The sequence below is a fragment of the Sceloporus undulatus genome, chromosome 9 (assembly GCF_019175285.1).
Source record: "Sceloporus undulatus isolate JIND9_A2432 ecotype Alabama chromosome 9, SceUnd_v1.1, whole genome shotgun sequence".
Lineage (NCBI taxonomy): Eukaryota > Metazoa > Chordata > Lepidosauria > Squamata > Phrynosomatidae > Sceloporus > Sceloporus undulatus.
The window spans coordinates 21,879,093-21,894,787 of record NC_056530.1 but is presented as its reverse complement, the minus strand read 5'-3'; the positions used below and the strand labels follow the sequence as shown (position 1 = coordinate 21,894,787).

The following is a 15,695-nucleotide window of genomic DNA, read 5'->3' as shown; positions in this document are numbered from 1 at the left end:
CTGAGCCACTAGTCTCCAGATTTGTAGTCCAACACTCCAACCACTTTGCCAAGCTGGCTCTATACATAAATGGATAAATAAAATTAAGGTATAGGTTGAGTCTTCCTTATCCGAAATTCCAAAATCTGAAAGGCGCCAAAACCCAAAACTTGTTTTCCTGGGCGGCTGCCACTTTTGCTTTCTGATGGTTCAGTGTACAAAAACTTTGTTACATACCCCATATTATTTAAAGCTCTGCATAAAATTATCTTTCTCTGTACAAGGCGTAAATGAATGTTGTGTTTAGACTTGGGTCTCACCTCTAAGAAATCTCATTCTTGGAATGCAGATATCCCCAAATCCCCCAAAAAACCAGATCCCAAAACCTTCTGGTCCCAAGCATTTTGGATAAGGGAGACTCAGCTTGTATTGCCATGCATGCTGGAAGTGATAAATTGGCTATTTTTGCCTTCCGGCCCAAATCGGACGGCCTCTACTTTGGCGATGGTAACGTTGCCAGGTTTTCAAAATAGCACCAAGCGACACTTGATGTTTGTGACATGTTTGTTGACAATCAGGAAGCAACCATTAGCAGGTTTGTGCTCTCCCTGGTTCCCAAAAGGAAGGGCTGACTCCAGTGCGCTGGACTGTGTTTTTCTGTACAACGAACATCTTGTCCAAAATTCAATAAATTACATGGCGCGGGCATTTCTGTCTTTAGGATGGGCTCAAACCCCAAAATATTGGACTTTGGAGCAACGTGTTCAGTCTCTAAAAGGAAAAGCTTTCTATTATTATTATTATTATTATTATTATTATTATTATTATTATTATGTTTACCCAGCTTTCCCCCCAAGACTGGGACTCAATAGAGGCCATTCCTTATAAAAAGCTAGCCCTACAAGGGACAAGTTTTCCCAGCCTTCAAGTTAGTGTTGTTGTGGTGGTTGTTGTGGTGTGCCTTCAAGTCCAGCTTTTTCCAGCTGTTTCCATTGCATGGTGACCCTGTCATGATGGTGATGCTATTACGGGTTGAGTAAGCATTGCATCGTGGTTTGGGTGTTCGATTATATGTCTGGGGACCAGGGTTCGATTCCCTGCTGGGCCACGAAACCTGCTGGGTGTCCTTGGTCAAGTCACACTCTCTCAGCCTCAGAAGATGGCAGTGGCAAACCTCCTCTGAGCAAATCTTGCCAAGAAAAACCCAGGATAGGGTCGGTTTGCCTTAGGAAGAAATTGGCAGCAGGACCTTTCCTAGACTAAAGTCCACTACTTCCTCAGATGCTTTTGGTGGAGTGGGAGCCAGGGACAGACCTATATATGCCATCGGTATGTGAGAATGCCAGTTCAAATTCAAATTCCTTTAGGTACGGTGTACACCAAAACTCAGGCTACTCTATGGGATGGGCACAGAAAGGGCACAGGGGTGGCAAGGCTCTCCTGGGAAGCTTTCCTGTTGGATTCCTTCCTGCCCAAGAGCTGGAGCCAGGCTTGCCAACCCTAAAAGAAAACCCAGTTCAGTGGCTTCCCTGTCCATCTCTCTCCAAAGTGTCTTTCTGCATCCTTGCCAGGGTGGCTTCCTGGGTATCCTTTTTCCCTGCCCATCCTGGAGCTGGGCAGGGCCTCTTCTTCTTCCTCCATCCTTCATGCTCCCTCCTCTCCTGGCCCAGAAGAAGAAGGGCCTTTTGCTGCCAGTCCAGCTCAGGAGGAGGAGGAGGAGGAGGAGGGTGTTGTTTTTTCCAGGAATGGGCCTCCCCAAGAAACACTGGCTCCATTCAGGGATGGAGACATGGCATCCTTTTGGGCACAGCATCACCGGCCCAGAGGGTGGCACGGCCACCAGGGATGGAGAAAAGGAAAGGAAGGATTCTCTGCTCCTGTATGGGGAGGCTCATGGGAAGCACTTCATCTCCCAGCATCCGCCAGGCATGGAAAAAAGAATTCTGCCCCTGTGCATGGAGAGGTTTCTGGATAGGATTGCAGCTCCCAGCAGCTCCCAGCCTTGGGGAGGTTCAATTGTGACCTGTTCCAGGCCCCAGCAACACTGCCACTATGGGTAGGATTGCAGCTCCCAGTATCCCCCAGCCATGGGAAAGTTCCTGGGGGAATTGCAGCTCCCAGAATCCCCCAGGGAAGGAAGGAAGAATTCTGTGCATGGGAAGGTTCTTGGGTAGGACTGCATCTCCCAACATCCCCCAGACATGGGGAGATTACAGCTCTCAGAATCTCCCAGCCACGAGGAGATTGATCGGTAGGATTGCAGCTCCCAGCATCCCCCAGCCAATGAGAGGTTATTTTGTAGGACTGCCATTCCCAGAATCTCCTGGCCATTGGGAAGTTCCTGGGTAGGATTGCAGCTCCCAGCATCCCCCAGCCTTGGGTCCCCATAGGTCGGAAATGACTTAAAGACATGCACCAACCACCATGTCATAGTGGTCTGGGGGAGGTTTAATTTGCTATTGCAAATTCCTATTTTTCCTCACAACTGACTGCTGCTGGACTGAGACCAACTGGAATCTCTCTTGCATTTGCTCTGTCTCTTTATCTATCCAAAGCGTTCTCTTAAGCCAAAGTGGGCGAAACTTTGCAAGGCAGAACTCCCAGGAACTTTCCTGTTGAGAAATGGACGGAACAGGAACACAGTCTGGGTCGGGTTATCAGTGGCACAATCGGAGCAAATGTTCCAGGACTTGCAGTGCCAGGGTGCCCTGCATACCTTCCGATACCTTGGCAGGGACACTCCCAATGAATCTTCTGCCATCCAAATCTCTCGGCTGCTTTGGGAATGTCCTTCTTCGTCTTCCCTCTTCCCATATCCCCCCCCCCCCTTGGCCCTCAGCTTACTTCAGTTGCTGCCAACCAAGTTCAAAATGCAAAAGGAGTTGGCATGATGTCATTAATTCAGAGGGAAGAGGATAGGATGGCATCTAGCCCTTTCCAGCTGGCTCTGGCAGAAGCAAACTGCTGCAGCCTCTAATAACTTGTGTGTTCTTCCTCCTTAGTAATTTTTGCCATCTTGACCACACTGGGATGTTGCCAGGCCACAATGCATACATCCTGGTTTTCATCTGAAACGTTGGCAGGTATGACTCTGTGTATAGTGCCATGCACACACACATATATATTTATCTGTGCACTCTTCCCTCTGAAGAAATTTGCCAGGAAAACCTCACAAGAGGTTTGCTTTAGGGTCACCGTAAGTCGGAAACGACTCGAAGGCGCACAGCACCAATTGTGTGGTGTAAAAGCTGTAGATTCAGGCCACCTTGAAACCCATTTTGGGAGAAAGGCGGGGTACAAATCCCCCCCCCCCAATGAGAAGGAAGGAAGGAAGGAAGGAAGAACAGTCAGGCCCTGGCCTTGGCTATGCCAGCTGGGAACCTGGCAAAGGGTATGCCCAAAGCAACCGTCAAGCCTTGGACACCGTCAGGCTTGCTCCACCCATGGAGCAAAGCCAGTTCTCACCTGTACCCAAAATGGGGGGTCTATATATTTTTGGGAACTGCTCCAGGGTCTCAGTAATCCCGCATCAGTTGTGGAAGACGTGCCCTGGCACGCATCATGGTGCTGGGGTGACCCTTGTGCCCAGGAGTCAGTGCCATGGCAAGTTAGTGATTAATCCCTGCCACAAGGGCAGCGAAAGTGGGTGGGATTGGAGGGTCTGGGTGCTTCTGCCTCCACCTTTCCAGAGAAGTGTGTGGGCACTGTGTTTGGTGAGCAAACAAACCCAACGGTCATGGACGATGGTAGGTGGGTGTTGGGGACGGGAGGATAAAGGTTGGACCCTGGGCAGATGGCATGAGGACTAGGGTCCAAAACACACTGCAGAAATATTCCAATTTGAGACTGCTCTAACTGGGACTTGTAGTTTACACCAGAGCTCTTGGACAATGAAGGGTCAATATCTCACAAAATGACACTTCCCATGCTGTCTCAAACTATTATTTCTCCAGTGTGGTTTTGACCTAGAATGACAAACTGTCACTCCACTCTCTCTGCAAATCCCAATGAATGGGGTTATATTCTGCTTCTAGGACCTTTGATTTGAGCTATCCAGGTTTAATCTTACCTTGCCAAAGGACTTCTTCCTGCAAAGAGGCTGCCATCCATCTGACAAAGTGGAGCTTGGAAATGTTAGGGTTTGGGAAGCATAACTCCAAGAGCCCATCAGTCAGTTCTGGTGGATTATGGGATCAAGAAAGTTAACCTGTCTAGGCTCTGTGATAAGTATTCAGTGCATTTGCATGCAGAGGCTCTGCTGTCCTTTGCAAAGAGCCCACTCTTGCCAAATACTGTAGCATTGCTTGAGACACACTTGACAGAAAAATAAGGAAGTCTGAAGACTGTCATTTTAACTGGCGAAGGTGGCGGTGCAAGGAATGGGGAAACTGGCAGCGAGGTTTAAAAGGCACACTCTTAGATCTATATTCAAGAGGATAAGCCTATCAATGGGGGATAAAGCAATCAGTCCTGGCTACTAGTCCTGATGGCTCTGTGCTACTATCGCTATCAGAGACCTGGCTCTCAGCCCCAGTTGCTGCACAACTGAGCAAGAGAGCAGAGAGGTCTTGTAGCACCTTTGAGACTAGCTAAAGAAGTTGGCAGCATGAGCTTTCGTAGACTTAAGTCTACTTCCTCAGATGCATTGAAATGCATCTTTATTTTTGCCTGTCCTTGGGGTTTTGTCTCTTTCCCCCCATTCCCAGTGGCTAACCCCTGATATGTACTGTCCCCTTGAAAGGTGATTTCGTATTTCTTTGTCCAAATGGCTCTCCAGTCCAGGTAAGTGTTGAGTTTGGCCTTAGTAGTGATAGCTGCTAGACAGATGTCCAACCTGCCAATGACCTGGATTTAAGTGAGCTGCTTGTGTCTTATAATGCCTTGGATTTAGGGGAGGTTTCAGCATGGCGTAATGATTTGAGCATTGGACTATAACTCAAGAAACTAGGGTTCGAATCTTTGCTCGGCCATGGAAATCCACTGAGTGACCTTAGGCAATTCACCTTCTCTCAAAGGTGTAGCCACACAGCAGAAATAAAGCAGTTTGACACCACTTTAACTGTCACGGGTTCATCCTGTGCAATCGTGGGACTTGTAGTTTGGTGAGGCTCTTTGGCTGAACTACAAACCCCAGGATCCCACTGCCATGAGAGTTAAAATGGTGTCAAACTGCTTCATTTCTGTAGTGTGGCAATAGCCCCAGTCTCAGACGGAGGGAAAAGCAGACTTTCCTCTGAATAAATCTTGTCCCCCACCCAAAAAAAAAATACCCTTGATAGGTTAAACTTAGGTTTGCCATGAGTTGAAAATGGCTTGAAGGTACACAACAACAACAACAACAACAAGGGCTGGATTTCAACTGCAATAAATACTTTTTGTGCCTCACATAACGGAACGCAGATTCTTTGCCACAAGATCAGATTGATAAACGGGGGTAAGGGGACTGGATATCATTTGTTTTAATTATTGTTAAAACCAAAAAGAGAGAGAAAAACAAAGACACCCCCTGAATTGTCTCTAAAGTACGATATATTAAATCAACTCTTACCCTTTTTCCCCGAGAGATAGCACAAATATTTAAATATAAAGCCACTTTAAAAAAAACATTGGAACTATATTCTCCTTGCTCCTTTTCAGGCTGAGGCTTACATTGTCTTTGGCGTAACCAAACCCCTTTGTGTGTATGCATTGTAACAACAGAGTCTGCCAAGTATGATTCTGACCTAAAGGTGGGTTCGAAAATCCTAACATGAGAGTTCAACTATTGACTGTAACATCTGTGTCGAAGCAGGAAAGTCAACTGTCCTAGGCCAAGGGATGGTCCTCGGCTCGGTCCATCTTACAGAGTTACCTTTCCTATGTTGCTTCTCATGGGTACATGGATTCCCATCAATGCTCCGCTCCTGGAGGTATCCAAGAGTGGGACTTTTCCTTTTGACTTTGCTTTTGGAAATCCATGCTGGCAACAGTACAACCTTGCCAAAGTGAAGATGGATCCATGGATATTCTTCTGACCCATTTGGTGGTTGGTGGATAGTGCTAAGGCATGGATGTTTCCTTTCTTGCTGCTCTCCTGATCATTATGAGCAAATGAGTCTATTGAAATGACAGGGCTCCAAAGAAGCTGTTGACCACTATGAGACAGTGTCGATCTGGAAAGCATGTGGTTGCTGAGAGTCCGGTAGACCAGGCCTCTTGATGGTTTTTACTCCTTTCCACGGTTGCAATAGATTGGCACTGGGAGGGAACATCTCATGGATGGTCTTGCTGGTGATGGCACCAGGCATAGTTTCTGTTATTTCTTTGGTCTCCTTCCCCCTTTCCCCCCTCCACTGCAACAAGACTAACAGTCTTAGGAAGCATTGAGCAAAGAACGGTTGTAGAGGCTCTGATAGTAGGAGCCGGTCTCGCTGAGAGAGGTGGACGTCTCATAGGCATGCTTGCTTTCCACTGAGTGTGGCGAGTTGTAACCACTATATGCCATGGCCTGCTCATAAGACTTCAGGTCAACCTTTTGACTCTGCTCACTTGACATCAGATTGGTGATGGAAAAGGGATGGTTGAAGTTGAACTGAGGGTCCATTTTGAGGTCGCTGGGAAGATCCAGGTTGGTGATGGAGGTGGCAAAGTAGTGGCTATTCAGAGACTGGGAAATAGGGGCTGGAGAGGCTTCAGAAGCTGGGGACGAGCCTTGGCCCCCTGAACAATCGAGTTGGACCAACCCTCGTTGCTCCTCGGAGCCGTGAGAGGTGTCTGAATGGCCTGACTCTGCCCCTTCTGAACCAGTGTTGGGACTCTGGCCTTCCTGAAGACCTTCCGAAATCTTGGAAGCCTGGTCTTGGGCATTGGAAGCCTTAGAGTTGGTCTTCTTGGCCTTGTCTTCAATTTTGAAACGCTTCTGGCGCCGCAGGTAGCATCCGTTCTCAAACATGTTGCCCGAATTCGGGTGGAGGGCCCAGTAGGAGCCTTTGCCCGGCTTGTCCGGGGAACGGGCCACTTTGACAAAGCAGTCGTTGAAGGAGAGGGAATGGCGGATGGAGTTCTGCCAGCGCTGCTGGTTTTCGCGGTAGTACGGGAAAAGGTCCATGATCCACTGGTAGATCTCGTTGAGGGTCAACATCTTGCTTGGGGCCTGCTGGATTGCCATAGTGATGAGGGAGATGTAGGAGTAGGGTGGCTTGGCGTGGGTCAAGGTGCGCCGGTAGGACTTGCTGATCTCTTTGGGTCTGTTCATGCTTGACGGTGAGTAGCCCAGCTGGGTCATCGACTGGCTGACATTTTGATAAGGTGAGAGAGAGTTGAGACTGGAGGCCTGAGCTCCCAATGGAGTCAATACCGGACTGACGGGAGAGGCCACTGTTGGAAGACCCATGGGGCTGGCGGCGTTGGTTAGTCCGGTCAGAGAAGGGCTACTCAAGCCGCTGTTGGGGTACGCCATGTTCATAGAGCTGGGGGAACTCAGGGGATTCAGCGTCACGTAGGAATTTATGGGGTTCATAGGTCCCAAACTGGATGCCATTGTGCTCACGGAAGGAAATACCTAAAGGAAGCAAAGAGAGGCTGTTAAAAGAGAGACTTGTGTTTTGTAGGAAGGCAAGTAGCAGGGAAAGGGACAAATTAATAGAATAGAGTACAATCTTTATTACGGTCATAGACCAATAAAGGGTCAAATGTGCCTTAATTGCCACACACCAAGCATAAACCGATGGGTGAACCATTTCTTACAGCTGATGTCAGGGCTGTGGAGTCAGAGTTGGAGCTGAAAGCAATTTTGGGTGGAGTTGTAGTCAGAGCATTTCTACCAGTTCCGGCTCCACCCAAAATTGCTTTTAAAATACAGACTTATACTATTAACTGCCTAGTCTGTTGCATAGGGACTTTCATAGGAATTTAGGAAAGTTTTCTCATTCTGAAATTTTAAACATATCAATATATATATTTATATTCCATCAGTCCAAGCAGCTTGAGGATCCATGCGGTGGCAATGAAATGCCTTGCGCGGCAGACATTTCACCTGAAGGAAAATTCAAGAGGAACTCGAGGATTACCACTGTTTTACTATTGATTCACAGAGCAATGATTCTCAATCTTTGGTCCTACAAATACCCTGGGCTTCATTTCTCAAAACTCTAAGTCTGGAGGACCAAAGTTTGAGAAGCATTGCTCCACGAGAGAATGTTGAAATAATAGTAGCCAGGAAGGAACTCCCTCTTGAATTTTCCTTCAGACATACTTTCATCAGAGAATTCAGTGGTAGCTCTGTCTTCAGTCTGGAGAAGGATGCAGATCTTATTTGGTGGTTTGGACTGGTGTTTTTGGTCCTTTCCAGAAAACTGTGATGCTGAGGTCTTCCCTTGCTTTACAAGGGGCTAGGTGTGTGGTTGATGAAGCCAATAATTTCCCCTTTGGATACCATCTTTTCTTTACCAAATGGCTATCTGCTCATCCAAACCACTGAAGGCGAATCAGGTGCTAAAGGGAAGAGAAACAGCAGCAGGGCCTACCTCCTATTTACATAAATAGAGGCTTAATTGGCAACGCTATTGATTTTCATTGATAAGTGAGGACACGCTGCTGGTGTTGGGTGATATTGATCAATACAGTTTGGAGCCAGGGTCCTCGGTGGCCATCTGGTTGTCTGCTGCTGCAGCGATGACCCAGCCCTTGGATCTAGTCACAGAACCTGTTTGATAGGCTTTGCAAGACATTCAAAAAGACAACCTTATACATGTGAGAAGTGAATGTGTTTAAGAGAAGGGGCTTAGAACATCAAGATACTACAAATGTGAAATACATCATAATTCATAACAGGCTTTCTATAGCTGGCAGTCTGCAGGTACATTAGACTACAGTGCCCATCATCCCCTTCTAATGGCCATGTTGGTTAGAGATGGTGGATGCTGTAGTCCAGTATATATGGAGGTGTGGTAATAGTGCGGTGATATCTCATGTGAATAACTTAGCTGAACTGACCCAACATCCTGCAAGCAGATGATGTTCTTAGTCCCAGAGCATCAACCTACCATTGCTGAGTTATAGACAACTCTTCAGCATATCACTGTACTGTATACATTCATCTTAAAAGCAACTTTCCAAGTTCTGGGAAGGGTTTTGGAATTGTCATTCCCATAATTCCTCATACATGGTGGACAAGACTGCAATGCATTCCTGAATGTGCTTATGAAGGAACGTCCCACTGAATCTAGTAAGTAAGACTACATCCTAGTAAACAAGCACATGGTAGTCCCTATAAGGTGCACTACAGTCCCATCTACATTTACTTGGGAGCAAAGCCCCATTGACCTCAGTGGGAATTACGTCTTTGCTCAAGTCTGGGCTGAAAATACAAAGTTCATATGTTGCTGCTTTGACAACTCTAAATACACTAGAGGCACCCGATCCCATCTGATCTTGGAAGCCAAGAAAGAACTGAAGACACTACCTCTGAGGATTCCTTGCTTAGGAAAACCCTATGAAATTCAAGGCTTTGCCATAAATCAACAGGCGACTTGAAGGCACATAAACACACATTTGGTCCATCAGTGTCAAACTTTGGGGAACATACAACTGAGTAGAGATTGTGTATCAAAAATTGTCCTTTCTGGTGATGGGAAGGATGGAGAGCTTAGAGCTGACCAAGTACCTCTGGGGTGTTCTGAGCTCACTGTGTGATTGTGATCACAGTAACATCTCCATATGAGAGAGAGAGAGACGTTTAAAGAGACTGTTTCCCTTGGGACCATTACTTTTAGGACTACAAGTTGTGCGGGTTGGGGGATTCTGGGAGCTGTAGCCCAACAACAACTAAAAAGGAACCACCCCAGATTCTGGTTGTGCCAGCTGGCCACCTTGTTATTCCGGATTGAGATGTGACCTGGGGATTTTCCAGCGATACAAGCTCATTTCTTCCTCTCACTTCGTGGACTGAATCCACCTAAAGTCATTCACCCATATGTTTGTCTAACACACAGCCTTATACAACCAGTTTCCCTGCTCCACCTCACCATCCTTGCAGTTAAGGGTGGCCTGTTTGATGGTCCTGCTAAGACCATAGTTTGCAGAAGGTAGGGGTAGGTCCTCCTTCTTCTAGGAGAAGGTCCTGATCCTGATTCAAGAGCTAAATCCACTCCTACTGGCTCTAGGAACACCAATTTATTAGTGATACATAGGGATTATGCCCTCCACTCTGAAGCACAATAGGAGAGATGACAGATGAACAGACGGAGAATAGGATGGAAGAATATACCTCTCCTAAGTATAGTGGGTCCTTGGTATCCAGGGTGGGCTTACTTGATGGCCACAATCCACTTCTAAGGTTTCTTTCTCTTTTTCCTTACAGGGACATAACCATGTTAAGTCTGGAATATCGTTATGCTAAGGGATCTTGCAGCACCTTTGAAAGTCAGTGTGCGAAAGAAGTTGCAGCATAAGCTTTTGTAGACCAAGCCTGCTTCCTCAGAGGCAGAGGGACTTTGATGCCCCACCACCATTGAAGGCTGATAGGTCTGGCCCATAATAGGGCTTTCTCTCTAGTAGCAAAGGGGTCTTGTAGCACTTTTGAGACTAACTCAGAGAGAGACGTTGGTAGCATGGCTATGCATCCGAGGAAGCTCATACTCCCAACTTCTCTTTCTCATTTAGTCTCAAAGGTGCGGCAAGATCTCTCTGCATTCATTATATATTGCCTCTCACTTTCAGACTCAGATGCATCTGAGGAACTAGACTCAAGTCTACGAAAGCTCATACTACCAACTTCTCTCTCAGTTAGTTGCAAAAGTGCAGTTCAACTGATACTTAGATCAGAGTTTGGACAAGTTATTTTTAAAACAACAACTCCCATCATCCCTTAGGTGGATTCTGGGAGTTGTAGTCTGAAAAGAATGTTTCCAAAGTGGGCTTTAACTAGTCCTTCCACCTGATCTGTCCTTGTCTATCGGCCCGAGGCCTGCCTTGGGTGTGTCTGTCCAGCGGCTTGGTTTTGTGAGCCAAACATTATAAAACTCTCTTAGGATGAGTGAAGAAGATTAGCCCACTCCCAACCAAGGCCGGTTGCCTATTGTCTTCAAGAAAACAGATGGCTTTTGAACCTTCTTTCATTATCTTGGATTAAAGGGAGCTATTTCAGGGCCATTTCTGAAACTCCCTTCTGACGTGGTTGGAATTTACTAGCCAGATATTGCTGGGGTCCAGTAAGATACTTTCCCTCGGATGAGAGAGCAGCCCTTGGCTACGATCCATGGAGAAACTACTTATGAGGAGCGTACTGTAATGACTTGGAGGAACACTAGCGGCTGTTTCGATTCACATTACAACGCAGCATGTTCACACTTCATGTTTACAGACGTGACGTGTGACGAGTGCAAAAAGGCACATGTGCGGAGCATGTGTGATTTTTGGCATCCCTCAATGTATTTATAAAGACACAACAATGCCATGCGCTTTTATGGTGTTGACTGCTACATACTAGTGTGTATACAGCAAACACAATGTGTTCCATTAATTGTGATTTGGGTCAAGCACATTGGTCCACATGGTTGCAGCTGCAAACAGTGTTTTAGGCTTCCACTTTGTCCATTTGTATGAGATTCTTCCAAATGTTTCTCATATATAAAAATAACATGTGTGGCACGGTGAGCATTGGGTTAAACTCAGAGCTAGGAAAAGTTATTTTTTTCGACCACAGATCCGTACTCAGCTTAAATTCTGACCAAGAAGAAATGAGATCAAATCTTTTAAAACCCAGGACTCTTTTGGATGCCCTTGGTCCTACGTGTTTTTCCAAATAAAATTATTCTGTGGCCTGATGAGGACTGGATAAAAGCTGAAACCGGTTTACTGGGAAAGCCACCAGATCTAGTGCGTGTAGGTTTTGCACCCCATCCTCCATCTTTTCACTTGCAGGCAATGAGACGGAGTATTTTCCATTGCAGGTTTTGCAAGTCTGCAGAGGAGGCAGCTGTAAGTACAGCTCCAGAGGCTGCAGGATTTAGTTTTTCCATGGCCTCTCTCATCTCTCAGATAGCCCCAAATCCTTTCCAAACAGCAGAGCAGACTCTCGAGTTGTGCAAGCCAAACCGGGGCCATCACCCCTCACCCTTCCTCCCTGCCCCCTGCGGCGGTCAGCCTTGGACATTAGAATCTGTTGTTTGCAAGGGGGTCTGGACACCAGCCCTGCGCTTGGTCTTTTCCCAAAAGGACAGAGGGAACTCTCCTCCTCCTCCTGTGTGCAAGAAGACCTTTGAAACATGACAACGGTGACACTGCAGCCCAGTCCTTCATTGGGAAACCTGGAGTCAGGCCTTCCTGTGTCATCCTAAACCTCCCCTCCAATCCAAAGAGAAAGAGAGAGGGGCATTTGGCAAAATCTTGAGAAAGACTTGCAACATCTTAAAAGAGAATTGCTCATGGGTTGTATACGTTTATACGTGGTTAATTAAACCTGCATTGCTACCCCACCTTGATTTATTGGCCACATGGCAGCGCACTCTGATGCATGCTTACTAATAAAGGCTGCATCCGCACTGCAGAAATGATCCAGGTTGACGCTGAAGCTGGGATTTTGTGTTTCCTCCTGTTTAATACAGACCGACCCAGCCCAGCGCTTTCTGGATGTGTTGGATTGCAACTCCCATCATTCCCATTGGGCATGGCTAGGGAAGTCTGTATGCATGGATGGCCATAAATGAAGCAAGACACACACACACACACACACTTTCTCTCTCCCTGATTAATGCCAGTGTAATAAGTGAATTAGCAACAAAATGAGCTCAAGAGTCACTCCTAAATGACCTTTACAGGGATTAAACCCTAAGTGCATCAATGCTGCAGAAAAAACACAAGTGACAACTACTATTGCTCCATCTTACAGAATGCTGGAATTTGCACAATTTGGCAGAGAAGGCTTATACAATCTCGTATGTAAAACTACCAATACCAGGTTTCCATAGGACAGAGCCACAGCACTTAAAGTGGTGTCAAACTTCAGTAATTCTACATTGTAAACCCATTGGGATTTATTCCTGTGCAAACTTGATCTCAATCACAGTGTAAGTTCTTTGGGCACATACTGGGAGAAGTCAAGTCTTTCCAAAATCAAATTACAGTATGCCCCCACTTGCTCAAAGAAAAGATGGCAAAAGGCATGGAAGGGGCATGTTTAACAAAGGAGGAGTGAGTTTTCAAGGTACATGGGGAGCCCTATTGGGAGAAAGTGGGGAGGGAAGGAAGGAAAGAAGGAAGGAAGGAAGGAAGGAAGGAAGGAAGGAAGGAAGGAAGGAAGGAAGTGTAAGGGGAGAACAGTGGCGATCTTTTTAGACCAATTGCCTCTTGGCATCACAGGGGTATCAGAGAATGGATTTCCTGCTGGGTTGCAGCATGTTTGTTGTTATTAGAATCATAGAGTCCTAGAGTTGGAAGAGACCCCAAGGGCCACCCATTCCAACCCCATTATGCTATGCAGGAAATCACAATCAAAGCATCCCCGACAGATGGCCATCCAGCCTCTGTTTAAAGACTTCCAAGGCAGGAGACTCCATCACTCTTCAAGTTGTTTCTGACTTATGCCAACCCTAAGTCAACCCTATCATGGGGTTTTCTTGGCAAGATTTGTCCAGAGGGTTTACCATTGCCATCTTGAGACGGAGTGAGTTTCATGGCCAAACTGGGAATTAAATCCTGGTCTCCAGAGTTGTAGTCCAACACTCAAACCACGATGCCACACTGGCTCTCCTGCACCATGTTACACCACACCAATGTGGCCTGAAATGGAGATTCTGCTTCACATCTGTCACCTGGCTGTAAATGTGTATTGTTCACTGGAATCTCCCTCGCTTATTGCTACCCATAAAGCATTGTTACTCATAAAATAATGACTTGTGTGGGTGAAAACCCAGCCTTTTATACTCTTGAGTCTTGGCAACTGTCACGAACAAGAGTGGTCAGGGCTCAAGCGATTGGTGCCATCATACCTGTTTATTCCGGAGTAGCTAAATTGGAATAATGGCATCATGCACTTTCTCACCTCACTTTCCAGGGCTGCATCTCAAGCTGTCTTTTTGCAAGAACTACTTTCCCCATCACCTAAATACCTGAAAGGCACCAGATCCTTTCTGATCTGGGAAGCTAAGCAAGGTCAGCTCTGGTTAGTACTTGGATGGGAGACTGCAAACTTATACTAGATGCAGTCAGCTGCATTTCAGAGGAAGGAGCTGGCAAAACCACCTCTGAGGAATCCTTGCCTAAGAAAGCCCTGTGAAATAAATGGGGTCACCATGCGTTGACAGGCGACTTCAACACACATACACAAACACACATGTTCTCAATCGACAGCATATACATGTGTGTTAGATTTCCCCCCATAATTAGCAACAACAACCCACCACAAACACAACTAGCTATGGAGGAAAGATTAACAGCTGAAATCTGTACTGAGCCCAACTTTTTCCTCCATCTATGTATTTTGTATTTTGACTATGCTCAAGTGCAAAGGGTGAGAGTCATGCGGACCTCCAGATGTTGTTAGTCTGCAGTTCCCAGCACTCCCTAGCCAACATAGCCAAGGGCGAGGAATGATGGGAGTTGCAGTCCATCCACTTTTGCAGGATTGCATGATTCCCACTGTGCACTTAGTGATGGAATGACTCCTTGCACTCAGCAAACACATCATTGCATATTTTTTAAACAAATGGAAGATCCAGCTGTCCAACTAACTTTCTTCATCCTAACCAGATGGGTTAAAGCTCCCTGCCACTATCTTCTGCCAGCCTGAATGGCTATACTGACTGGAGATGATGGGAGTCCAAGAGAGACACTGTCTTAAGAGAGGCTTCGCTCACATCTAACTTTGGCATAGTTCCTTTGAAAAAGCGCATATGTGACAAAGGACAAACTTGGCATACTGAAGACCCTGGGTTCAATCCCACCATTTCGAAATAGGGCTGAGAAAGGGGGAAAACCCACCTTTACCCCCTGGTGCCAGCCTGAAAACCAGAGAATTACTTTCTTTCAGTATGAAGTCAATCCATGATCAGCTTTCCATAATCTCATGTGGGAAGCCTGTTTGTGCAGATCCCAAATTCACTCTGCTTTATGCATCTCTTACTTATTCTCTACTCAGTTGTTTTAATCAGTATTGTAAATCTCCTGGGGCAGTAGCTTTTTCTTTTCATGCCACAAAGGCGTGTGTAAGTATGTGTAAATGTGTGTACCTTCAAGTCGCCTGTTGACTTATGGCGGCCCCATGAATTTCATGGGATTTTCTTAGGCAAGGAATCCCCAAGGGTGAGTTAGCCAGGACTTTTTTCTGCAATCTAGCCTACAGCACCTGGTATTTATTGGTGGTCTCCTATCCAGGTGCTAACCAGAGCTGATCCTGCTTAGCTTCCAAGATCAGACACAATCTGGTGTCTTTTGAGTATTTAGGCCAAAGCTCGTGTGTTCATCACACCTATTTTGGAGGGTCTGGGAGGCAATTTCCCTGGGCTGGAAACCAAGCCAAACATGCAAACAAACAAACAAACAAACAGACAAGAAATGACTGAAAATCCATTTGGTTTTGAAGCTTTGAGGGGAAGCTGCAACTAGTTTCAATGCAAAACTGATTTAGATTTTAATGGTTTCATAGTATTGTATTTTAACTGCTGGTTTTATGTGTTTTATTTTTTAATTGCGTTTTGCATTTTAATGTGTTGTACTCTGCCTCGAGGAGATACAGATGA

At 46.2% G+C, this 15,695-nt stretch overlaps 1 protein-coding gene across 2 annotated transcripts in view; it reads right to left on the bottom strand.

Annotated features, from left to right (window-relative positions):
- Nucleotides 1–5,414: 5,414 nt before the first annotated feature.
- Nucleotides 5,415–15,695, bottom strand: part of FOXA3 (forkhead box A3) — a 21,193-nt gene continuing 10,912 nt past the window's right edge. For both annotated transcript variants that reach the window (XM_042439095.1, XM_042439096.1), the window contains exon 2: nt 5,415–7,519. In XM_042439095.1, the coding sequence (XP_042295029.1) occupies nt 6,332–7,519 (1,188 nt within the window). In that variant the 3' untranslated portion in view covers nt 5,415–6,331. The remainder of the gene's footprint in view (nt 7,520–15,695) is intronic.